This window comes from Sebastes fasciatus, chromosome 7 (genome assembly GCF_043250625.1).
Source record: "Sebastes fasciatus isolate fSebFas1 chromosome 7, fSebFas1.pri, whole genome shotgun sequence".
NCBI lineage: Eukaryota > Metazoa > Chordata > Actinopteri > Perciformes > Sebastidae > Sebastes > Sebastes fasciatus.
Window position 1 is genome coordinate 19,923,759 of NC_133801.1, and position 25,099 is coordinate 19,948,857.

At 43.4% G+C, this 25,099-nt stretch overlaps 1 protein-coding gene across 2 annotated transcripts in view; it reads right to left on the minus strand.

The window, feature by feature from the left end:
• Positions 1-2,082: 2,082 nt before the first annotated feature.
• The window catches only part of npas1 (neuronal PAS domain protein 1), a 68,675-nt gene continuing 45,658 nt past the window's right edge, over positions 2,083-25,099 (minus strand). The window contains exons 1-10 of one of the 2 annotated variants that reach the window (XM_074642082.1): positions 23,185-23,506; positions 18,751-18,818; positions 15,773-15,862; positions 6,996-7,170; positions 6,740-6,852; positions 6,182-6,375; positions 5,992-6,098; positions 5,636-5,783; positions 4,158-4,270; positions 2,083-4,066 (exon numbers count right to left, since the gene is read on the minus strand). In XM_074642082.1, coding sequence (XP_074498183.1) covers positions 3,003-4,066; positions 4,158-4,270; positions 5,636-5,783; positions 5,992-6,098; positions 6,182-6,375; positions 6,740-6,852; positions 6,996-7,170; positions 15,773-15,862; positions 18,751-18,818; positions 23,185-23,293 — 2,181 coding nt within the window. In that variant the 5' untranslated portion in view covers positions 23,294-23,506 and the 3' untranslated portion in view covers positions 2,083-3,002. Of the gene's footprint in view, positions 4,067-4,157; positions 4,271-5,635; positions 5,784-5,991; positions 6,099-6,181; positions 6,376-6,739; positions 6,853-6,995; positions 7,171-15,772; positions 15,863-18,750; positions 18,819-23,184; positions 23,507-25,099 lie in introns of those variants that run through there. The other variant, XM_074642081.1, reaches the window with a different exon arrangement.

Below are 25,099 nucleotides of genomic sequence, written 5' to 3' on the forward strand. Positions count from 1 at the left end.
TCTTTTTTATTTATTCTACCACCGATTTGTCCCGTATATATGTTATTCTTGGCTGTATGTTGTTTGAATTTATGTTCATCTCACACGTATCGTGAAAGGCTGTGCATAAAATGTACGTTATACTGTATGCCTGACATATTGATGTTTGAATGTAGCGTAGAACAACCTTGTTTACCTGAAAATATGCGTCCCACAACCACATGATCTATCTGAATCACATATGACACCTTAATTAACTATAATGCCATTACATGTATCTTAATTGTTGAGTTCATGCGTTGCGCAGCAGCAAGAAAGAAACAACAAAGCCTTGAGTTGTGCTCCTCTACTGGAATATTTTATTGTTATGGTCATCTGTATTTCACTGTTTTTCTTTTTACATTTGTTCATTTTATTTGATGAGCGGATGGAGTATTCACAAAGATGGGAGGATAACGTTAGATTCACAGTGATGGGCAAAGGGTTAGCTATTTAATTCAACAAAAAAAAACAAAAAAACATACACACTTGTACAAGCACACGCACGCAATCATACACACACACGTTATACCATTAAACACCCGAGAGTATGTGCGCTCACACATATTTGCATGTGACAGCTACAGTGTGGGTGCGTAGTGCACGTCGGATCTGAACGATTAGAAATGCTTCTTCTTCTTCTTCTTTTTTTTCTGTCAGACATCAGAGATTTCCACATAAACTGAGCGCACAGATCAGACAGTCAAACATAATCTCAATTTGGAAGCAAAAAAACCCAACTTACATACGGTGTCTGGCTTCATGGCATCACTTTTGATCATTTAAAAAAAAAAAATTTAGTTTTATTTTGATCACATGGTAGATCAGTTCGAAGAACTTTATATTCCAAAGTGCTAGAGAGCGATCTGATGTTTGTTTTGAGTATTTATATCATTGATTATTATCGTATGAGTGTCACAATTTTTCAATAATGCATTTGGCTTTATTGATACCAACATTTTCAAATGTTAAATATCACATTTTGGAATGAAGATGATCAATTGTTTGAGTAATAACAATAACCAAATTGTTTGTGAGTCACTTCAGTTCAATGCACTGATTAAATACAAACTGTTTTTTCATTTTTTTCATATAAAGTGTTTTCAGATATCCACATAAGTTTTCCACATAAACCGAGCCCTCAGATCAGACAGTCGACCGTAATCTCAATTTTGGAAGCGAAACAATAAACAACTTACAAACAGTGTCTGGCTTCATGGCATCATTTTCAAGACTTGGTTTTCCACTGATTTTTATAAATGTAGGTGTATTTTGATCACATGGTAGATCAGTTTTTATTCCAAAGTGCTAGAGAGCTCTCTGATGTTTATTTCTGAGCATTTATATCATTGCTTATTATTGTCACAATTTTTGAATAATGCTTTTGGCTGTATTGATTAACATTTTCAAATGTTAAATATCACATTTTGGAATGAAGATTCTCAATTGTTTGAGCATCTTTTAGACAACCAATAAACTGATTAATTATTTTATTTTTTTTCATATAAAAAGTGTTTTGTATTGGTTTGTTTGATTTTCAGTCCTGAGAGGAAGTCCAATCAATCAGTGAGATTAATCTAAATTTAAAGTGTTTTATATTTCCACTTTTGAATTTAAAACTTTACTTCAAGTTGACTGAATTGAACTGAAACTAATATCAGAATAATTCTGGTTATTTTTATTGACCCCTTATGGTCGTCTTCTTTTAATGTGGTCTGTTTATTCATCTGCCTTTTTTTAAATGACCATTTATCCCCTCCACTACACTACGCTGTGGTCAGGCTACCATATTAGTGACCACTCTTGCATTGTTTTCTGTTTTAACAGGATCACACAGTGAGTGCTAAGTGATGAAGTGCTTTGAGTTCACACCAGAACAAATTTCAGTTAAGTGCTCGGAAAGGTTTAAAATGATAATAAACACTTGTGTCCAGCACCATTTCCCCTCCTAAAAACATTTTTCAAATATCTTTTTTTAGAGAATAATAAAAAAAGGTATATGGATGATATTGTACATCCAATAAAACAACGTTATTTTGTCCGTCTAGACACAATTTTCACAGCATCTTTCCATCTGTTTTATCTGGTGAAAAAAATTCAATATAAACCTTAAAAAAAACAAGAATATGGCTTTCATACACAAACACAGCCGCAGCATCATACAGAATATACTATAATTAATACTCAGTTAAACAAATGACCTTCCTATGATCAAACAACAGAAATATAGCGTCCTGTCTGCATTGCATTTTTTCCCTTATATATATAATGGAATGTCTGGGACGACATTATTCATATTTTTGTCCCAACAGTGTGCTTTAAGTATGGCTGACTGATGAATACTTTTTTTATCATTATCATTTTGAATCTCGATACAAAAACACCAGAGGGCTTTCTCCGTCTATTTTAAGGGAAACCCTATAATTAAATTCTTCACCTGGATCTCCGTGTCAGAGATGATTCGTATAATACTGCAATAATAAAAATTTATATTCCAAAGTCGCTTTCATTCCTACAGACGAGTGTCCGTCTCTTTCTACTGGCTTTAGGGTTAATCGGGTTAATTGGAGTGACAGACAGTGAGGAGGATGTGAGCTGAGGGTCTTTATGGTTTTGTCTCTATGTACAATATGGCTTCTCTGAGTGGAAGAGACACAGAAATCAACACAGTCGTCAGGAGAAAGACGCAGAGCAGAGTTCGTTATTGTCGCGCAGACGGAAAGTCTTGAGGGACAACCAGTCAAAAGTTTCCATGTCCCGTTTTCTCTGAGAGTCACTGTCACTTGTCCACGATGGGCGGACACAATAATTCCCCGTGGCAGCGACTTGTCACATGTTTTAAACCGCAGTTATTCAACTCATTGTCCAATTAGTAACGTCCTTAGAGGCTTAATGTCCTGCCACTTTCTGTCTCTCCTGCCCTTTTCAATATCTCTCTTTCTGCTCTGTCACTCTGCTCCACATCCTCTCCTCCCTTCTGAGTCTCAGTCCTCCTCGGAGCCGGCGGCCCCCCTCAGTCCGTTCATACAGAAGGGCAGGCCGGAGGAGAAAGGGCTGTCAGACGGGGAGAAACCACTGAAGGGTGGCAAGCCGGCCAACCGCTGTAGGTGGGGGAAGAAGGCTGGCGGGGGTCCCTTGTGGTGGTCTGAGCGTAGCTGCAGGCCATCGCTGTGTTCTACGCCGTGGTGGTGGGAGGGGGGCAGCTCAGGTGGAGCGTAGCGGATAGTGCTGGGGGCGTAGAGGCTCTGAGGGCCCTGCGGGCCGAGGGCGAGGGGGTGGAAGAGGACCCGCCCCGCTGCGCCGCCCGCAGCCAGTCTCTGGAGCAGCTCAAAGTCAGGAGCACCACCGCCGCTCCGACTGACCACCCCCGACAAAATCCGGTCCTCGCGGGGCAGCGGGGAGGACACGGACATGGCGGGGGACAGAGCCGGGGACGGGGGAGTGAACAACCCTTTCGGAGGGGCCTCGCTGCTGGAGGAAGAGTCAGGGATCGGGGTGGTGGGGCTGTCACCGTTGAGGCTGCTGGAGGGCGTGTGTGCGTGTGAGGGTTGGGGCTGGGAGTGTTGTGTGTGTGACCCCCAACGCCCTCCGGTGGTCAGGGCTTCGTGTTCAGTCTTGATGCTGGGGCTGCCGGGCAGGGGAGACGGGGTCACCACGTTCTTCAGCTGCTGGATCACAGCCCGGCCGTTGTGCACCCTGCTCCCCCTCTCCCCCCCTCTAGAGGGGGCGTCTCCACCCCTACTCAGTTTACCTCCTCCGCCACCGTCTTCCTGTTTCAACCTGTCACTGTTTCCCCCCTGGTCCCACTCCGTCTCCTCCTCCTCCTCCCCCTCGCTCTCGCTCGCCAAATCTGAGGAGGCTGACACACTCTCCTCGGCGTGACGGAGCTCCTCCAGTCGGCGACGGGTTTCAGGAGGAGCGCCCTCGGGGTCGGACCTCAGCAGGCGCTTCCTCCTGTCCTCTGATTGGACGGCGGCGGGGGTGAATTTCTCTCTGCCTTTAGTGTCGGGGTCACTCTTCCCCGCTGAGCTCTTCGCCGGCTGTGAGCCTGAGGAGGAAGGAAGGGGAGATATTTTTTATGATAAAAAGAGGCACAGGGTGTTTGTGTGTGTCACGGAAAGGTGTGTGTAGCGTCCTACCTCGGGCCTGTGGGGCGCTGTCGGTGGGGGTCGAGCTAACTCGAAGTCGCTCTGCTCTTACGTTCTCTGGTAGCTGCAGTATATCCAGCGGAGTGTCGGGTAATTCTGTTCGACTGGATGGATGATAGACAGATGTGAAAATGGTAAAAGGAGAGGACGTATACACAATCTACCACTTAACAGCCACTTACAGCTTTAAAAAAACACACACTAGTGCTGATTTGAGTGAATACTTAGAGATGGAAACAACATATAATCAGCCTAATAACAACCTCCAATAGCCAAACTGCCCCTTCTAACCTCCATCTAACACATCCACCCAATTCTCCAAACAACAACCCTTATCACACACACAAACAGACAGATAGGCAGACCCCGCCCTTCAAGACACACACAAAAACACACACACACACTCTGCAGCCCACCTATACGCAGTTAAGCTCAGACAAGGAGGAGGCTGTTGGAGAAGTTAATGAGCTCTTGTAATTACAGCGCTAATTAACTAAAACACCATTCAGCCCCAAAATTCTGACATCCATTTGTTGTAATTATATAGCTTCAGTCCAATTAGCATTGAAATTCAGCCTACTCCTCTTGTTTTTGTCTGACTGCTCTGCACACATTTGTATTATGTATGTGCGTGTGCGTGTACAATGTGTGTGTGTGTCTCCCGAGTCTATTTGCATCAGTGTCTGGGTGGATGTGTGTGTGTGGGTGCGTGTGTGTATACAAGAGGGAAATAAGGGGAAAGCATATTTTGTCGAGGTTACTGCGGTTGTTGTGTCTGCGGAGTAAATAAATAAAAGTAATACTACATTTAAAGGGTAATTTGGACTTAAACCGAAACAAATGTGCAGAGTCTTGAATTTTCCTTAATCAAAGCCTGGTTATGAGATTATGTCTGCCAATTCAGAGTAATAATGACATTAACTAGTGAGTAAGTAATGCGGCATTGCTGTTTACAGGCAGCTGAACAGCATTGCAGACTCTGCAAGAGTCATGGATATTACTGACAAAAATAAAAAAAAATTAATAAATGACAATCATAGTTACATTACATTACAATAATTACATTATACAACGGGGAAAGCTTGTAAAACTCTTAATTATCTCACTAAAATGGTAAGAATCTGTTTTCTATAATGGTCATTTTAACTGGATAAAGTGTCATCAATTAAATAAAAGGGAATTCACTAACTCTAATCTGGGTTAGGGGTAAAAAAGAAAAACATCTTAGAACTCAGAATACATTTTTTTTATCTTTAATTTATTTTTATAAAAATGTAAATAGCTGGTAAGGTGCTTTGCTTTAGGTATCCTCAGTTTTCTCATATGTTGGAGGGAGTGAAACTCTTCCAATAATCCCTCTGCGTTTCATCATCTATCCCTTCAAAGAATCTCTGTGCACAGTAGGGTGCCTGCTGCACATATAATCTCGCTTCATATGATCAACAGTCCTGGACTGTGGTTGTACAGACCTGATGACGTAGTTGACCCAGATGACGTTGCGTTCGTGGGGGGCTTTGTGGTTGATGGAGACGGTGGCGCTGGACTGGATCCACAGGTAGCCTCCTCTCCTCTGGAGCCAGCGGTAGTAATTGGTCACCACCTGGCCTTTCCTCAGCACTGAGAGGAGACGGGCGGAGGATGGAAAAAAAAGGATAAGGGGAGAGGAGAAGGACAGAGAAGAAGCCTGTTATTGGTTTGGCAGTTCATGATGATGGCAGCAGAGGGCGCCTATCACAATAGGTCGGGATGAGATTTCAACAGGCTCTCCCGCCCAAGTTCAGACACTGTGTAGAATAAAGAGGAAGGGGATATGGATGTGACTCACAGTCCTCGTGGCTCTGCCGGAGGTTTTCCAGGTCTTCTACATGTATGAAGTGATAACAGGTGTGTCCCACCACCTCAGCCGGGGTCAGATCCATATACTCTGAGATCCTATAAAGAAATGCAAGCACTTATTTGCATGTATTCAATATCCATAGTAGCGCTAGACTTCAACACACGGACAAGACCCTCACCTGTTCTCACAATACGTGACCTGCAGGTCCATGTTCACTCGGAAGACAAACATCTGGCTCTCCATGCGGACTTCGTTAAGCGTGGAGGGCGGGAGGGTGTGTGCCAGCGCGACTAGACCCATCGGTCGACGCACTGAGCGAGCGGAGCCCGGGAGTGCGAGGCGGCAGCGGATTCGTCCCGTCACATGGATTACCTGACAAACAAGGAGACACAAGGACATTTTTGCATTGTAAGACACAACCCCAGGATGTAGAAAATAACAGTAACAACAAGATGAAATGTAACATTCATATTCAATATATTTAACATAAACACAATACAAAGTCAGATCCCAAGCTAAAGAATGCAGCGGCAGTGGTAGCGAGCGCAGTAAACTGTTATGTGCTGCTGTCCAGTGTGAAATAAGGTCACAGCCATAAAACACACTGGAAACGACCAACCTGACAGTGCTATGAAACACTGGCCGTGCAAAACAAGATGACAAGCGTCTCCTTGTTATTTCACCATCCCCAAGAACAAACAGGTAAATAGGAAAGTAAGCAAGCAGACATTTGCACCTTGTATCCAGAAGACTTGACGTGCAGGCCTCTTTTGGTGAGCGTGGATTTCATGCGGATGAAGTAGCCGCGGTCGAGAGGTTCGTCAACAGTGGAATGAGGACTAGACGGAGCTGTTGGGGACGAGACAAGATGTAAAACTATAAAACAAAATATACGTCCTACAGGATTTGTCGTAAATTATTTTCGTTTTTGTTGTTTTTTATGATGCAAATAGAGTTTTTATTATATTTCTCTCAGTTTTCTGTCTCAGTACCGGGTTCAGGGGTGCCGGCCAGGGAGGAGGTGGAAGCGGAGCTGGAAGCACTCTCGGGCCCCGTGTGGCAGCCGGCCTCGGCCCTCAGGTGCGGCCTGATCCCCAGCCGCTCGGCCATCTCGACGTGGTCCGCCGGGTGGATGTAGTCAAACACGCTGCTGCCGGTCAGCTCCACCTGAAGAGAAAAAACACACACATGCTGATCAAAAACTTGAAGCTTAGAGCACAAATGCCTGCACATGAGCGCCCACACACATACAGGAAAAATCAATATACGTTATGACAGGAAAATGAAAGCACTGCTCTGGGTTACAACTCAACAAGGAGTGTAGCGGTTGTAAGACATTCCCACACACACACACACACACACACACATTTAAGTCCAGTCTCAGAGGAGCAAGTGACTACAGTATTACACAAATAAAACCAGGGGAGATAAAAATCAATTGTATTTGCTGATTAAAAACAGGTGAACTCCAAGTATCTCCAAAGGTCACATTACTATTCTTCTTATTCCCCGTGTCCCTCCCTGCTCCTTCATTCAGTTACAGTCTATCCCGGCAGGCATAAAGAGCGACGCCACAGCTCATACAGCTCTATATGATCCTATCATCATAATGCATCATGGTCGCATCTCTAATCATTTAAAGGTAATAATGGCGCTGCTCTTGCATGGCATCCATAAAAGCAGCACAATCGGAGCAGGTGTGATTCCATCTGAAACCGTATAAATGAGCGTATGTGTGTGTGTGTGAGACTATGCATGCCTACACACATGCGTGCAGCGTCTATTACATCTGTGAATGTGTGTGCGTGTCTGTGCATGTGTGTGTGTGTGTGTGTGTGTGTGTGCCAATACCATTCCATCTGATAAAGCCGTGGCTGCAGCAGCCTCACACCCTTGTCTGTAGGACACAGCCATTTATTACCGGATTAGAGCCATTTACTGCAGGCTTTATGGGAGCTTCAGCAGGCCCTCAAGGACATCACAGCCGGGGGAAGAGGAAGGAGCGGGAACGGGGAAGGTGGGAGCGGAGGAATGAGGTGGGCGAGGAGCGAATGGAGAGGGGTGTAAAGATGGAGGAAACCCCGCCGAGAGAGGGAGGATAAGTGCAGGGATATAGAGGTTCTTAGCCCCAGACATGCAGGGCTTAATCTCTTGAGGGATGTTCTGTTTTTTTGGAAAATTGCCACCAAACATATAATTAAATGCTGGATTTGATGGGCACCATATGGAGTAATTTCCCTACATACTGATAAAAATACCAGACTTTCAGCATATATGAAAACAGCTTCCTACTGACATTTGAATTTATTTTGATATCTGTTTATGCCAAAATATAAATAAGATTATTTCTTCAGGGAAAGAGACGTGTACAACATGAAAAGAAAGGTTTTAAAAGGTGTAATGTATGCATCTTAACCACGGGATGCCTTGGTATACAAGTTTACAAGCCTAATCAATTCAAATACTGAACTCAGAGGAAATACTGTATGTCTTTATATCAGTTTAAAGACGCAGTGAAGTTCTAATCCTATCTCCCTGTGTTCATTGTTCAGCTATCTCTTGTTATATGCTAAATCTGAAATATTATCTTAGTCTTTTTATATCAAAATCTCTCTTTTCCCTTCCTGTAAAACTTAAAAAATATTTTTGATGATCTATTTTGAACCCCAGGGCGTCACAGAAATTGATCAAGTCAAGTGTGATTTGGAGTGACTGAAGCTGACCCCATCATATAAAACCTGTTAGCTGGTAGGCAGTAGGCTAGTAGCCACGATGACAAAGAGAAACTCTAGGAGCAGTTGGAAAAAAACGTTGCTAACTTTTGAGCGATCCGATGACTTCGGAAAGATTTGATTTAACTTCCTTTTGTAACTACACCATGCCCATATTCAGTCTTACTTGTTATATTACAAAAAACTTTAAACCTGCCATAAGAGATTTGTTTTTTTTATTTATTATTTTTTTATTTTAACCTTTGTTTAATCAGATAAGTCAATTGAGAACCAATTCTCATTTACAATGCGGGAAGCGGAAACAAGTTATGAACACAACATAGACATCACCTGTCAAGTTTTAACTCAGCAAACAGTTGCTGTAGTTTTGGAGCAACATTATCATTCATTTGGAGTTGTGGTTTTGGCCAACAGGTGAATCTTAGTCCAATATTTACTCTCTTTTTGCTCTGTTTTTGGTCTCTACCAACTCCTGAGGGAAATATCTGACTCTTTAGCTGCTAAATGCTCCACTATGTTCACCAGCTAGATGCTCACTGTGTCTATATGCTGTTTGGTGCTGAGCAGGTATTGTACAGAGGGTTTTTGGAGCTTTGTCATTGAAAACAGCCGCCTGCTGCGGCCGAAAACAACGCTATGAGAACGGTGAGAGTGAACCAAAACAGTAAAGTTGAAGTCGGACAGCTAAACAATGAGCTGAAACTCTATAACGCTACGTAAAGCTGAGAGGAGCAGATTCAAGTGATAATTCATTATAGGTTTGTCCCCTTTCACATTGTCATTTGATAAATTGTTATTATTATATGATTATCATAATATTGATTATAGCAGCTTTAAGTTGTATTAAGTTGCTTTGGCAGTTATTACAGTGATTAATCATAGATAGCATTATCAATCCAAGGTAATGGTTGTAAGAAAAAGAACAAAATCAGAGCAGTAACTGTAAAAAGTAAATATATGCAAATTATTTTTCATTTTATAAAACATAATTTAATTGTAATGGCCCATAATGTTTAAGGTGGCGATCACAGTACCCCAGAAAATAGAAACAACAGGAAATCCAGAAAAAAAAGATATAAAATGATAAGAATTGGTAAGAAGGTAGTGTCTTACAACGCTTAGGATGGGTTAAATGCAGGTTAAATTTCATGTATGTGCCTGTATGTATATGATGATTCTAAAATAACGTTTTTAGCCTACAGTGATCGCCATGTTGTGATGCTTTATTTGTGTTATTTTCTTGTTCTCTGTGTTTTTTTCTTGCTGTTTGTTGACCAGCAGGTGATAGCGATTTGAGTTGATTACTGCCTTTACAAGAAATGCCTGTTTTTCTCTTTCACACTTGCCCGAGGAAGATCTTCTAGATTGAAACGTTGCCTTGAAAAGAGAAAAAGAGAAATAAACTATTTATTTGGAGCCTAACAGTCTGCAGACCTCCTTTGTGCCCTGCAGTTTAGTATTATTTTGTGTTGTATCTTTGCCAGGATGTGCGCACACTTGGTCCCTCTTCCATAATGTTTAAGGCCCTAAAAGTAAATATCCTGTGTATTAAAGGGGTTACAAGTAAAGCTAAATCTTTTTTTCTTTCTGATCCCTCTTCTCTTCATTATAACGTCAGCAGTGTAATTACTAGGTGCTGGAGCCGCTTCCCTTTTGATTCTGACATCAAAACTCACTCGTTCATTAATGTTTAAAAATGACATTTGCATCTAGAGGGGTTTGGTTTGTTAACCTCTGGATGAACCTTTCTTTGGGTGTCTTTTATTACTGATTATATTGAGATACGTCTGTCTGTCTACCTGTGGTCAGGTGTGTGTGTTTTATGAATAGCGATCCCTCTGCTAAAAAGAAATCCTGTCGTTTTTTATAAACAGAATAACTGCTCACAACAACTGGACCAGCCTTCTGAAAGAAACACAATCCCCCGGCCCTGTGGTATTGGAAAACAAGGTAGAGAGACAAACAGGTCCTTACGGGCTTTACCGGGGCTTAAGACCTATCCGAATAATATCACTCCATCACGGGCAGGAGGGAGGGATTGAAAAAAAAAAAAAAAAAGATCAGACAGAAACTGAGAAGATGAGAAAGAGACGGAGCGATTGAGAGGATGAGTCAGGCTCAGACATTAAAACAGGTATAGGATGTGGCGCGAAGGGAAGACGTGAGGAGACACCGAGATCATTCAAATCGGTGTGTGTGTGTGTGTTTGTGCGTATGCAAGCACACGGCGCGCCTCTGTTGCTTCGCGTATGTGACCAGACTGTCTGTTTTTGTGTCTCCGCGCGTCATTGTGTGTCATTGTTTGTGTGAGTGGTTGTCTGTCAGCCAGCGCACCTGCGTGTGTGTGTGTGTGTGTGTGTTGCACGTGCATGTATGTATGGCAGTGTGGTGGGGATGAAGGGGGGAGGAGGAGGGCAGCGAGCAGGGGGAAGGAGAGACATGATATAAATAATAGCAGGGGGCTTTAATATGTATGAGGCATCCGGGCAGTGGTCCACAACACACTCTCAGCCCTCAGCCCTCACTGACTGATGGGAGAGGAGAGAGGGAGGGAGGAAAGGGGGGAGGAGGGGGAGCGGGGGCTGCATACTAACCATTCCCAGATCAATTCTCCCCTCCCTTAATCCACCATCCTTCCTCCCTTCTCTTTACCCCATTTATCCCTTTTTCTTTCTCCTCCCAGCCCCTTCTCTTACTTCTCCCTCCAATTCTTCATCTCCTCCAGCCTTTTGTCTCCTCTTCTTCAACTTCATCTATCCATCTCTTTCCTCCTCTACTTCCTCCCCCCTCCTTCCTCATCTGCTTTGTGGCATTCCCAGGTTTTTATCCCCGTGTGCTTCCGGCTCGGAGACCCGGTGAGAAGAAAAATGATACCTGCAGGCACCAGGGGAGTGGGCGGCGGGCTCTGCCCTTGGTCAAGGTGCTTGACCTGGGCTAAGCCGGCTAAGCAACCCCCCCTGTCAGGGGAGATGCCCATGGGTGTAAGCCAGGGCAGAGGGGTCAGACAGGGGGGGGACAGGAGACGGCAGGGCAGGGGCGGTCCACAGGGGCGACATGCCCTCTAAAACAAACCACCAGTTACACTTTTTCACTCAGAACATCGTTTGTTTGTCTGTCCTTCCTCTCTCCCCTGTGTCTCGCCTCCACTTGTGTTTCTGTCCTCTCCCTCCCACCTCTCCTTTCTCTCTTTTTGTATCGTTCTGTGTCCATAAACACCTCTCATGTATCCCCTCCCCCTAACTCATCTCCTCAACTCTTACCTGCCCTTTCTGGCTGTCTCTCTTTCTCATCATAAACCCCCTCCAATCCCCGCCCGCTCTCATCTACTCAGGAAGGTAAACGCGGCTTGTATGTTCAAGGTTTTGAACGTAATCTTCGATCATAAATAATTTCATTAGAATGCTGATGGCTCGGGCCCTGTTTGAGTAGATGTGATGGGTTAGGCCATCTGCTCAGCTGATAAGAACAGCTCTGTTTTATTAGCATCTCCACCAAAGCCTCGGCTGTCTTGTTTACCTAGGCAATCCCAAGGCGAATTTCATTCCTTCTGCACATTTAAACTCTATTTACACACTCAGGCTCTCTCTCTCCTCTTTACCACTGTCTCTCATTCTCACCCCTATTCCACTCCTTTGTTTTCTTTCTCTCTCGTAATTGTCTGTCTGGTTCTCTCCGTCTCTCTGTATCTCCCTTTTTGTTCGGTCTTCAGGCTTCCTCCACTCTGTCTTCCTTATGGATTCCGTCTTCGCAAAGTGAAGACCCAAGAAACCCCATGGCAGGTGCCAACGAACTACTCATGTCCTGGTCTCTCTATTTCTTCAAGCCTGTCTGTACGTACAATACTCATATGCCTATATATTTATTTATCATCCTCTTCATATACTGGCTGTGAGGACATCTCTTCGTAATGTGACTCATAATAAAAACTCTACTCAGCAGGCTACCTCCGGGTCTGAGAAATGAAGCCAATGCGGAAGTGCCTTAAACTTGCGTTCTTTCTAATAGCCAGCAGGGGGCGACTCCTCTGGTTGCAAAAATAAGTCTGATTGTATAGAAGTCTATGAGAAAATGAGCCTACTTCTCGCTTGATTTATTCCCTCAGTAAACATTGTAAACATGAGTTTATGGTCTCAATCGCTAGTTTCAAGTCTTCTTCAATACAGCATGATGTTCATTTAGTAAATTATGGTCCCATTTAGAGTCAAATAGACCATAAAGCAGGGTATGCTTTAGGGCGCGGCTACCTTGTGATTGACAGGTCGCTACCACGCCGTTGTCCGGTCTGGGAGTTGTCCGTGTTTTCGTCTTACAACTTTAACCCTTTCACAGTCTGTTTTCAATTTGTGAAAATTAATTGTGACACTGTGGTCGCCTAAAAATGTCTTGTGCAACGTTCGGTTGTGCTTAGCTCCACCCTCTTGTGTCACTTCTGGTTGCAAAAAACCAAGATGACGACGGCCAAAAACCAAGATGGCAATGAGGCTTCAAAACGGCAGTCCACGAACCAATGAGTGACGTCAAGGTGACTGCGTCCACTTCTTATATACAGTCTACGATTCAATAATCAGCCTTTGCACGTTGCCGCCGAAGCTGACGTGCCGCTCCTCAAAAATGTAAGGGAAAGTCAGAGCTATGGCGGCTACAAAGATACCCAACGGAGATTAAAAAAAACGGTGATTAGTCAACTTGTGTTTTTTTCCTACAAGTTTCTTATACTGGTGGAGATTGTTGATGCAAGATTAAAAATAACATCTTAAACACTTCAATGGTCATTCTTGTGAAGATTTGGACTTACAGCTGCAGTCTGTAACTTTGAGCAAATATGATAAAAAAGTTTTATAAAATGGTCTCTATATCATGACAGTAGTGCATGAGACAGGTAATCTGTGAAAAAAATCATGTTCCTCTGTGTCCTCCTAGTGCTCCTAGTGGCATCGGCAAGATTTCAACATACCCGAAGGAAAACAACCAATCAGAGCCGAGGAGTCTCTAAAGCAGCTGTCAATCCACTTGTGAACTCTGATCGAACTGTCAAACTAGGCAGCGCTGATCAAATATGAATCAATATTCTGTTACTGTAATGCCTATTTCTCACCTCAAATGTTTTCAGAAACATCTTGTAGTGTACTGTTTAGCTGTAAAATGAGAAAGTTTGTGACCTGGCCACCATGTTGAAAACAGTCGAGCCAAAACCAAGCACCGCCCACCGGCCGGAGCAAACCTTCTCGTTTTACAGCTAAACAGTACATTTAAATATGTTAATGAAAACATTGGAGGCGAAAAATAGGCCAATATATGCTGCAAACAAATAAATGGTGGGTTTAATGGAAATCCAATACAAATTGCTAAACAAAAAAAAAAGTTAAATCTTGTTTTTGCCGACCTCTTGAAGTTTAATTTCTCACCTTCCTGTAGTGATGTCACGGTGTACTCCAGGGTGTGTCGGTACACCATGACATCACTGTTGGGTGTGTTTACAGGTGCAACAGAACACATCTCTGACCACAGCCAACCAGACTATAAGTTACTCTTTGAACAAACCCCCAACTTATTTGAAAAAAGGAGATGAAGGTAAATAGTAAAAGTATTATCAGTGATAACAAAGCAAAACATTCCTTTTCAGCCTGGTGTTACGTTACTCTTTAAAGAAGTTGAACAAAGACATCTCCGAGGTGCACTTTCTCGCAGTGATTTCTGCTCTGTATCATCGTGAATGAAAGAATGATGTGATTGCGCGTACTTTCAGTAGTCTCCTATTCAGTTATGAGACAATGTGAACCTTCACATCGCTGCTCTATATCATAGCAGACAGTGGGGAATATAATTAAAAAACAATATGGCCCGTACAAAACATCCATGCGGAGCTGCAAGGGTGCTATCAATGGGTGAAATTCAACGCTGACCTACTAATCAAAACCTAAAAAGGCATCAATGGCGGTTAACTCCAGTTAATGCCTTTTGTGAAATATGAGATCTGCAGTCTTTATTCTGTCCACATTGTAAAGTTCAGCCGACAATAACATAAGGCTTCAGCAGTCCGAGATGGACAAATCAAGTGGGTATTCACTTGTTGTCACATAATGTCTGTGTGGCGTCCTGGAAATAAAACTACAAGCAGCCGGCAGGAAGTATCCCTCTGCCAGAGCTCAGCAAGGACGCACTGCCCATATTATATTCATACATTACAGTCATTTCAGACTAAAATGACTGCAACTTTATCAGATACCCACTGTCTTGACTTTACAATGCATTTCTACACAGAGCGAGGACTGTGGGAAATGATAACAGCGGCCCAATGACTCTCTCAGTGTACATATAGCATGTGAGTATTGTACTTAGAGTAGAAAAAATCCAAACTTATCCTTTAATGTCGCCAAGGGCAGACCCTCAATCATTTAAAAAAACACTCAGTTACTTCTGTTGTTGTTACACTAACTTCCCTCTCTCTCTCTCATGCTGTACCGATTCTTCTTACTTCCAAACATCTCTCTCTTATCACACCTCTCCTCCTTTTCCTCCCCCTCTCTCCCTCTTTCTCTCTCCGGCTGTCTCTATCTATCTTCCCATCCCCCTTGGTGTTTTTCCCCCTCCCTACAATCAATGTGGCTTTTAAGATGCCTATCGATTTGTTCCCCTAGACAGGCCCAGCGCGCTGGGGCGACACTTTGATTGCTGGGCCAGTAATTACTGTTATTATTTATGCATCTGGGCAAAATGGCAGGACTTAACATTCACAGTACAAGAGGCCACAGGCAATCAACAGAGGTGAGCACCTGGAGAGGGAGACGGGGCGGTAGAGAGAGGTAGAGAGAGAGAGAGCAGCATCGCCCCCCTGAGAGTTGCACTACAGAGATGAGCGCAGTCAAAGATATTCACACTCACACACACGCACACGCACACACACACACTCCTGGGATGGGATATGAAAGCGTAAGCAGAAGATAGGCACATGTGTGCAAATGTGCTTGTATACAAAGGATTATTCTAGTGTGTGTATGTGTGTGTGTATGTGTGTGTGTGCAATGAGGTCGTCTTACCTGTGAGAGTCCCAGGTAGATAGAAACTGTCTCTGAGATGTAGAGGAAACGTCCCTCATGACTGACCACGAACACAAAGCCATCCAGAGACTGTGCACATAAAAAAAACACACATTACACACACACACACACACACACCGAAACACACACACATAAAGGCAAACAGAAACAAGACAGACAAATTAGAGCAATTAGTGTGTATCGAACAAATTACAATGAGCTAGAGAACAAACAACCCGTCACCCCTCGGCCTCTTCTCTCAATTCACAAGCACATACACACACACACGCACACACACACACACAAACAAACACAAGAGCACACACACACACACACACACGCATGAATGTGAACAGACATGAAACAACTCCCATAGATGCAAACTGCAGCTACACACAACAGCTGTCAACAAGGCCTGCATAACTAAACACACAGAGAGCAGCACGGACACAAAAAATGCCACATGTGTGCGCACACACACACACACACACACACACACACACACACACACACACACACACACACACACACAACACACAGACAGACAGACATTTAGACAAGCACACACACACACACACGCATACATGAACAAATAGAGCACATGAGAAACTGAGCTTATAGGCCAGAGCTGTTTCAATCAACTGTAATAAACTCAGAACCAGAGCATCATCCTGGGTCTCCGGCCACACACACACACACACGTAAACACACGGCCAGACGCCGGTGCGGACACAGACACAGATAGAAGCAAAGTCATTATAGCCTGCAGTGATTCTAATGAGAAGTGAAAGGTATACAGCCAGACCATTAGAGAGGACTGCTTCAGAGAATAATATTAATCGTCATAACAAGCATCCAGGAGTGAGCCTCACTCACACACACACACACACACACACACACGGACCGGGGCCACTTTGCTCTAGAAGAATGATTGCTATTTTGGCGGCCCAGTGCTTAAAGTGGCAGTGGTAATTTATGCAACTGACACATCCAGTATGCAAATGTGCGGCCGGGGTGTGGGGCGTCGTGTGTCGCGGCGAGGAGAAACCAGCCGCCTGAATGTCGGAGAACTAAAGTGCAATTATCAGGCTATTACGGCGGGAGGACGGCTGGGAGGAAAGAATCATACAGTTTTTCTGGAGCGTTAATTTGATTTCTATCAGCGCCGTTCCCTAAGCCTCCCCTTCCTCTTTAAAATGCCAGAGGAGAGCAGACATATGTAATGTTTCTTTGTTTTACCACAACCTCTTTTTGTCTCTCTCTACCTGTTTCCTGCTTGGCAAATGTGTTTGCAAAGCACCTCTCAACAACAAGGCCATTCAAAGTGCTTTACATAAGACATAAAGCATTAAGATCCTTCAAGTTTTCCTTTAGTTGCTCTCCCAACCATCTTCTCCTCCCTCAACCTGCAGTGTTATACCTTCTTCACACTTCCTCTGAGTCTTTGTCTCTACATCCTGTGTTTCGTCATCCCTGCAGCCCTCCTGCCCCAGAATCCCCCTCAGGCTCCATTCATCTGTCAGTGCAAAGGAGAGGCACTCTTTGGCAGCCAACAATATCGTCCGAGCATCTGAGGTTCATGCGGATGTGAGAGCATGCGATAGGAGTTTGCTGGGAAATTTATGTCTGAGAGAGACTGAGGTAGAGGAAGACTTGAGCTGGTACAAACTGTGATCGCACACAGCACCGGCACGCTGTAGTGTAGCACAATGCAGTCACTTATGAGACAAAATGTGCTTGTCTGTCAAGGAAAATACGTGATTCTGGATGGTCTCATACGCCGTTTGTTGTTATACCTACCAAAAGTAACGCACTGTAATTCATGTTTATCCCACAAAATCAATTTATATGTAATCCATGTAATTGTGAACAGGGAAGTAAAGAGCGGTGAACGCCATGAAGGGAGGAGATTGGGGTGGATGGACGGGTTTAAAAATACTGGACCAGCGTTCATGTCCGTGTGAAACCAGAAGTCAGCGTTGATTCATTTGTCATGTAACGTCCGTACTTGTGCAACACCTTTCCGGTGTTATTTTAAGCCAAACCACAATCTTTTCCTAAACCTAACTAAGTAGTTTTGTATCAACAAGAAGTCCCTAGACAGCTAAAACACTGCTAAACCACTATACTGTAAGTAAATGTAACAGTCTAATAACACGTCATATGAAATATTAAATGGATCATGTTTTGTGAAGAGGTTTTAAGTTGTATACATGAAACTGTAATAGAAAGTCGTAGCAGCAGTAGAAATATCAAAGGAAACCTTTTTCTCTTTTTTTCCCTTCCTTCGTTTTGTTTGGTCTGTTTTCATTTTATTTAATTGCTTGATTTTTATTTTAATTACATTTTTTTGTTTTTTGTTGTTTGTTTATGTATTTGCTGTCTCGTCTGCTGGTGAAAGATAAAAAGAATTGGGTCAAGATGTCTAAATAACAAAGGAAAGGAAGTGTATCATCGTTATGTACTGACACAATAAAGTTTAAAAAAGTATTTTTATTGCCTAAACCTAAGGAAGTTGTTTCCTGTGAAGATGGAAGTTTATTTTGAAAAGACTGTGTGCATGTAACGAGTGGAAATTGACACGTGTTGCTGGACACTCGTAGTAAAACAAACGAAAAAGGAAGATAACTTTTTCGTAAGATATCATTCAAACCGTTGTATGAGAGTACGTTGTTTCCGGCCATATATAGATTTGAAACTTTTCAGATAAACAGAGGGATTACGTGTTGATTTATGCTTTAAGAACATTTAAATTCTCCTACTTCTCAAGATAAATAAACCATTTGAGAACCCACTGGACTATCACATTTTCGCAAAGCTGAAACCAGGGCAGTTTGAAATCTGGTTTTCACAGGATAGCGAAGACACAAACCCACTACAGTGAAAACATCTCAAATACTGTAAACACTTGGAGTTACATGATGTCATAATAAATCATTACAGAAGATGAAGGAGGGTGTGGGTGCTGTGGTTGTTACCTGCAGGAGGTGCGCCCCGAGGTGCAGCTCAAACATGTCCGTGGCCAGAGAACGAGATGATCGTCGTACTGCAGAGAGAAAGCAGACTAACACTCATCAGACACTGACTGACATTAACATGTACTGGATACTACATGTTGGTTGAAGGGCCTTTTCGCACAAAAAAAGGTGTATGAATGACATGATAATGCGCAAAGCATTTAGCGTGCAATAAGAACACCTTTCTTGCTCTTGTTTTAAGACCCCTGGTCGCTCTCATCACTCAGATACAAATTTTAGTTTCCCATGTTAAGTATAGATTTGAGACAGTATCCGTCAAACTACCACAAGCTGCACAGTAGAGACAAGACATTTGCAGTTAAATAAAAAATATCAAAATATATATATGATATAAACTTTGCTACACTGTAAAATAAAAATGTTTTAAAATAGTTTTTTTAGGGGTTTAAGGAGGGGATCAGGAAGGGGATATTAACAAACTGGGCAGTTACTCCACTTTCCGATTGGGTTAATAAAGATATTAGTAATTATACAAAATTATGTGTAAATATGACTCGTTCACCAGCGGGGGTTTGTAATGATGTTGCATCTCTGTGACGTCTTTAAATCTGCACTGAAATGAAAACAAAACTTGGAACAAATCACGTCTGATACACAGAAGAATCCACCGAAGCGGTTGCGTGTCTAAAATAACTGAGCATAAGGAGGGGGGGTGCTGTGTGACGCACACCACTCAATTGCCGCCAGACACGCAATGAAACACACACACACACACACATCCATGGTGTCTGCATCGCCACCCTTAATGCATCCCAAACACAAGCTATCAGAGCTGCTTCAGTGCCAAAGTGGTGCTGTTTACCAAGGCAATTACAATACAAATAGAGTTGGAGGTGGGTAGGTGGGGGAGAGGAGAGGGAAGGGGGGGGTGAAGATAGGTACGGGAGGAGCAGAGAGGGTACGGCGGGGAAAATGAGAAAACACTAAGGAAGGCGAGAGTGATCACTTTCTCCCGAGCAAACCCCGGGCACGAGGGGCCGCGGTGACGTGGAAGATTAATTTAGCAATCAGCCGTATTTACTGTTTTATGTCAAAAAGAGTGTGTGACGGTGTGTGTGTGTGTGTGTGTGTGTGTGTGTATGTGCACCTGCGAGCGTGTGATTGCAAAAGTGAGAAGTAATCTCGCTCCCAACAGGGCTGCTTTTGGACACAATGTTCCTTATCCGGCAGAGACAAACTACATGTGTGTGTGTGTGTGTGTACGTTAAATGTCTGTGTGTACAAGAGCATATGAATGTGGGCATGTGTGTGCGCCACTTTAAGGATCATCGGATATCTGTGTGTGTGTGTGTGTGTGTGTGTGTGTGTGTGTGTGTGTGTGTGTGTGTGTCACTGCAAGGCTGAGGGAAATCAATACACGTTATGACAGGAAAATGAAAGCGCTGCTCTGGGTTACAACTGAACACAGAGGGAGGGTCGGAACACACACACACACACACGCACACACACACACACACATATATACAATCACAAACACACACACATATATATGGCCCAGCTGCCTGCTTGTGATGTGGGTTCAGTGAATAGAGGAGGGAGGCATTCCATTAGAGCTATAGACACACACACACACACACACACACACACACACACACACTTCAGGAATACACACAGCAATGAATTCTCATGCACAGACTACACAGCGGTAACATGCCCTCCGATTAAACAACACAAATACCCACGCACACACACAAACTCACGCACACACACATAAAGTTGCCGGACAAAGCCACAGTGGCATTGTGAGATTGGGGTCCCCCTGTGTGACAGAGTGTGAATATAAATAAGGCAAGTCCATTCAGGGCTATGAAAGGGGGTCTGGTGCTGGGACCCTTCAGCCCAGCCAGTCGCTGCCCAGAGGGGGGATGGGGAGCCCATCTCGCTCTCCGCCTGCCTGCCTGCCTATCGGGCTCCCTTGTGGGGCTGCGATGGAGCTGCAGTGCTGGGGAGTCTAAAAGGAAGCGACTCCCATCATGACCACATGAGAATGAATCAAAAACGACACACACACGGTATTGGTAGTTTGCCTCACAATTGAAATGAAATAGTGTGTGTCTTGAGTTTCGTGCCACGGATCCCGAGAGGAGCGAAGGTGATGGCGGTGCGATCAGTAGCGCTGAGTAGTGTCAGCGGGGCGAAGGAAACGCTGGATGTGACATGAGGCCAGCAGGGCTGACGGATGAGTCTACACACACTCACACACACACACACAAATACACAGAGGACCATTTATTAAAGACTACCAGGGTACAATAGGGCAGCCAGGAAACCAAAACACTGGACCTGGTGTGTGTGTGTGTATGTGTGTGGACGCATGCACAAACGTGTGCACATGTGAGGAGAGAGAGTCTCACAGCGGTGTTCGTATCTCACCCCGAGAACAAAGATCCTTCTGTAGTGGTGCTGTGAACCTCTACTTCTATATATATGTGTGTGTGTGATTGTGTGAGAGGGCCTTGCATGATTCTGTTTGTTCCTTAAATATTATCACTTCTATGATATCTTGTCTAATTATAAACTCATTTAGTTGGTGAAAATAAAGCATCCAATTTTACAACTTGGGTCTTATTTCCCTATCTGGAAAAATAACATTGTCCTCACCAAGTTAACTGCCGAGATCTGCGAATGCAGCAACGTCGATACAACGACGTCGGACGGGGCAAGCAGTCAGATGATCAGACAGGTGTTAAAAAAACTGACAGTGTGGCCAGATTATCTAAACGTCAACGTTTTTTGGAGTCAAAACTGCAAATGAGTGCACCCAAAATGTTGTTAATAATCCCTCATTTGACCAAAAAAAACTGTCATTGTTGTCACTGAATCATTGCTGAGATCTATGACTGCTGCATCACTAAAACTTAGTTAGATGGGGCAAGAAACACAAGCTTTTAGACAATCATACAGCTTCTAAACATAGACTGTATACAGTATAAGAAGTGGATGTCTTCACCGTGATGTCACCCATTGGTTCAGCATTTTGGACGTCACCATCTTGGTTTTTTGCAACCAGAAGTGACACGAGAGGGTGGAGCTAAGTACAACTGAACGCCGAATAAGAAATTTTTTAAGCGACTAAAATGTTACAATTAACTTTCCTGAACTGAATACACACTGTGAAAGGGTTAAAGTTGTAAGACGAAAAACATGGACAACTCCCAGACCGGACAACGCCGTGATAGCGACCTGTCAATCACAAGGTAGCCACGCCCTAAAGCATACTCTGCTTTATGGTCTATTTGACTCTAAATGGGACCATCATTTACTAAATGAACATCATGCTGTATTGAAGAAGACTTGAAACTAGCAACTGAGACCATAAACTCATGTTTACAATGTTAATGAGGTAATAAATCAAGTGAGAAGTAGGGTCATTTTCTCATAGACTTCTATACAATCAGACTTCTTTCTGCAACCAGAGGAGTCGCCCCCTGCTGGCTATTAGAAAGAATGCAAGTTTAAGGCACTTCTACATTGGCTTCACTTTTCAGACCCGGAAGAGGCCCACTGCTTCTAAACAAACACCCAAAGTAACTAATTTGGAAGAGAAAATTAAGACAATCGCCAAAATTGTTACCCAAATTGTCCCATCACACTTTACCTCCTGGTTCAAAATCTGACCTAGCGCACTTATAGTAGTTGTAAGTGCAAACAGTTTTCTTGTGCAACAAGCAGTGCATGCAATGGAATAAATAAAGGGGGCATGAATCTCATTGGGTGTATCTGTAAGTGTCCTTCCTCATAAAAATATGTGCAAAGAATAATGAATAAAGTCGTGCATTGTTTACATCCATGTTTGCTTGCTTGCGGTTTTCTTCTTTGCAGCTTTGTGGTCCTTTAATTTGAGGGTAAAAAAATTCGCTCCGTGACCACTTCATTACAGACTTTTGGAGGCACTAATGGAAATCTAAGCTTTTTTTCAGCGGCTGAACCAGATCACATGTTCTACCTCTCACAGTTGTATATTTTTCAGAAATCAGACTTATATTTTCCCCAAAACCTACATTAAATACACCACCAGTGCCCTACATCCAATAGAAAGTGGCAGTACTGAGAAGTAAATATGGAGTACTTAGTACCCGAGCATGTGAAATAAAGGATTATCACCAACCTCCCGAGCGCACTGACTTTGAGTTTAGTAATCAGGCTGATTGTCTGATGACTCATTACCTCCCCCGTCTGACTTTGTACTTGCATTGTCGCCGTGTTCCCAGATCTCAGTAATTACTTCGGTGACTACATTGTTATCATAAACTTAATGGACAAAAACACAAAAATAAGACTCAAGTTGTAATAAACTGGAGTTATCCTCTAAATACGAATAGACATTCATCTTTTCTACTCTTGCTTCTGCGTACATGTAACATGTGTACGGACCTGGATGCAGACCCGCGTGTGCACCTGAGGTCTGTGATCGCTCCTTCCTGTCACACTTCCATTTCATTAGCTTCCCCGGCCAGGACTCTGCTGCGAGGTTTAATTTCATTGTGGGAATAGGAGACAGAATGGGACGGGCCGCGATCGGACACGTTAATTATAGTCTGACTCGCAGGTCAATTCTCGGGGTCTCCCCAGCGCTCCTCGAGAAGAAAAGATAGAAATTTCATTTGAATGATTTTCATTATACCACTGTCTAATACATAATTTAGTCCCAGTTAAGTCCATGAGTAATGGCCGCACACACACTCCTAAACATCCCCCTATGCACATATACACGCACATCGTCTCCCTTTCCACCCCCACAGTGTCAACCTTTTAAACCAGGTTAGAGTGTTACCATGGGAACCAAACAGATAACAGACGCAGTGAGCCCCTCTTTCTTTCCGTGTAGCTCCCTCTCTCTGTCTTCTTATCCGTCTTTGTCTCTCAAGTTTGGCTCCGCTGCCGTACTTTCACCCTTTCAAAACAAGAGCCTGATCACCTGCCAAGTTGTTTACTACCATCCAAATGTGACGTTTCGGCTGTTCGACAGACAGAGAGAGAGAAAGAGTGACCCTAATCGCAGCGTCCCCTCTCCGGCGCAATTATCTTCTCACTCTGACATCCATCCCTCCCTCCCTCCTTCCCTCTATCTCTCCTCTATCTCTCCGTCTCTCCTCCCGTCGCTCCCTCACTCCTTTTGCGGTCGAACATAATTTGAGTGCAATTAACTTCCCTTAAAAGCCCCGGCTGCTTTAAACGCCGTGAATTAGAGGGGAGGCAGATGCGAGGGAGAACGCGGAGAGGTGGGGGAGACAGGAGGGGAGGCGAGGGAGACAAGAGGCAATGAAAGAAAGGAGACGACGAGGGAGAGAGTGGAGGCGGAATGAAAGTCAATGTCACCAACGCCGGGGAGGAGAGAGGTGTGTTTGACCTCACTAACAGAGACAGTAAAACACTTGAGCTGGCCCTGTTGCTGGCAGTGAGTTGTCATTGTACTGTACCTTGTAAAAGACTGAGGGGTTCTCCAGCTGCCGTATTGCACCTGTTAAAAGGTTGAGTTGCTACAGGTTTGTGGAGTGAAGTGATGTGGAAGCATAATGCATTGTGTGTCTGTACACAGTGACATCACTGTTGGGCGCGGTCACAGGTGCAATAGAGCGCACTTGTGACCACGCCCTACAGTGACCCAGGGTGTGGTCAGAGGTAAAAACACGCTTCTTACTTCAAAACAAACCTCTAACTAATTTGGAAAAGAAAACAAAGGCGAACAATGTTATTACCAGAACTTACAATATTAACATCGATCACACTTTGGCTGTGTGTACACTGTGTTCCTGTCCAATGAGGGGTTATTATGAGGGCTGGGACGATACACCCATCTCCTGATTCGATACTATCACGATACCCGGGTGCTGATTCAATATGTATTGCAATTCGATATTACGATTTACTGTGATTTTTGTTAACTTTTTTAACACTAGACCATGGGACAAAGTTGAATCATACACTTCTAGGGACTTTTACTATGCAAAATATCTAAATTAATACAGTAAAAAGAGGTCAGAGGTGTCCTGAAGTCAAATATATCAGTCATTGTCAGGAATTATTTATTACATTACTTTCCAGCAACCCAAAAATCAAAGATTAACGACATTTCCCTCACAAATTAGTGTTTTTTTCTTTTTAATTTATAAGGGATATGTAAGGTTTTATACTTCTAGGGAATATAATCCAATCAATATTATTTCCATATATGTATTTAGTATATACAGTTACCTTTTTAACACCTTATTTTGAAAACCAAACGTAGTTCCACGTGTATCCGTTCTCTTTAAACATCCATGATCAGCTCCATCCGTTTGAATGCATT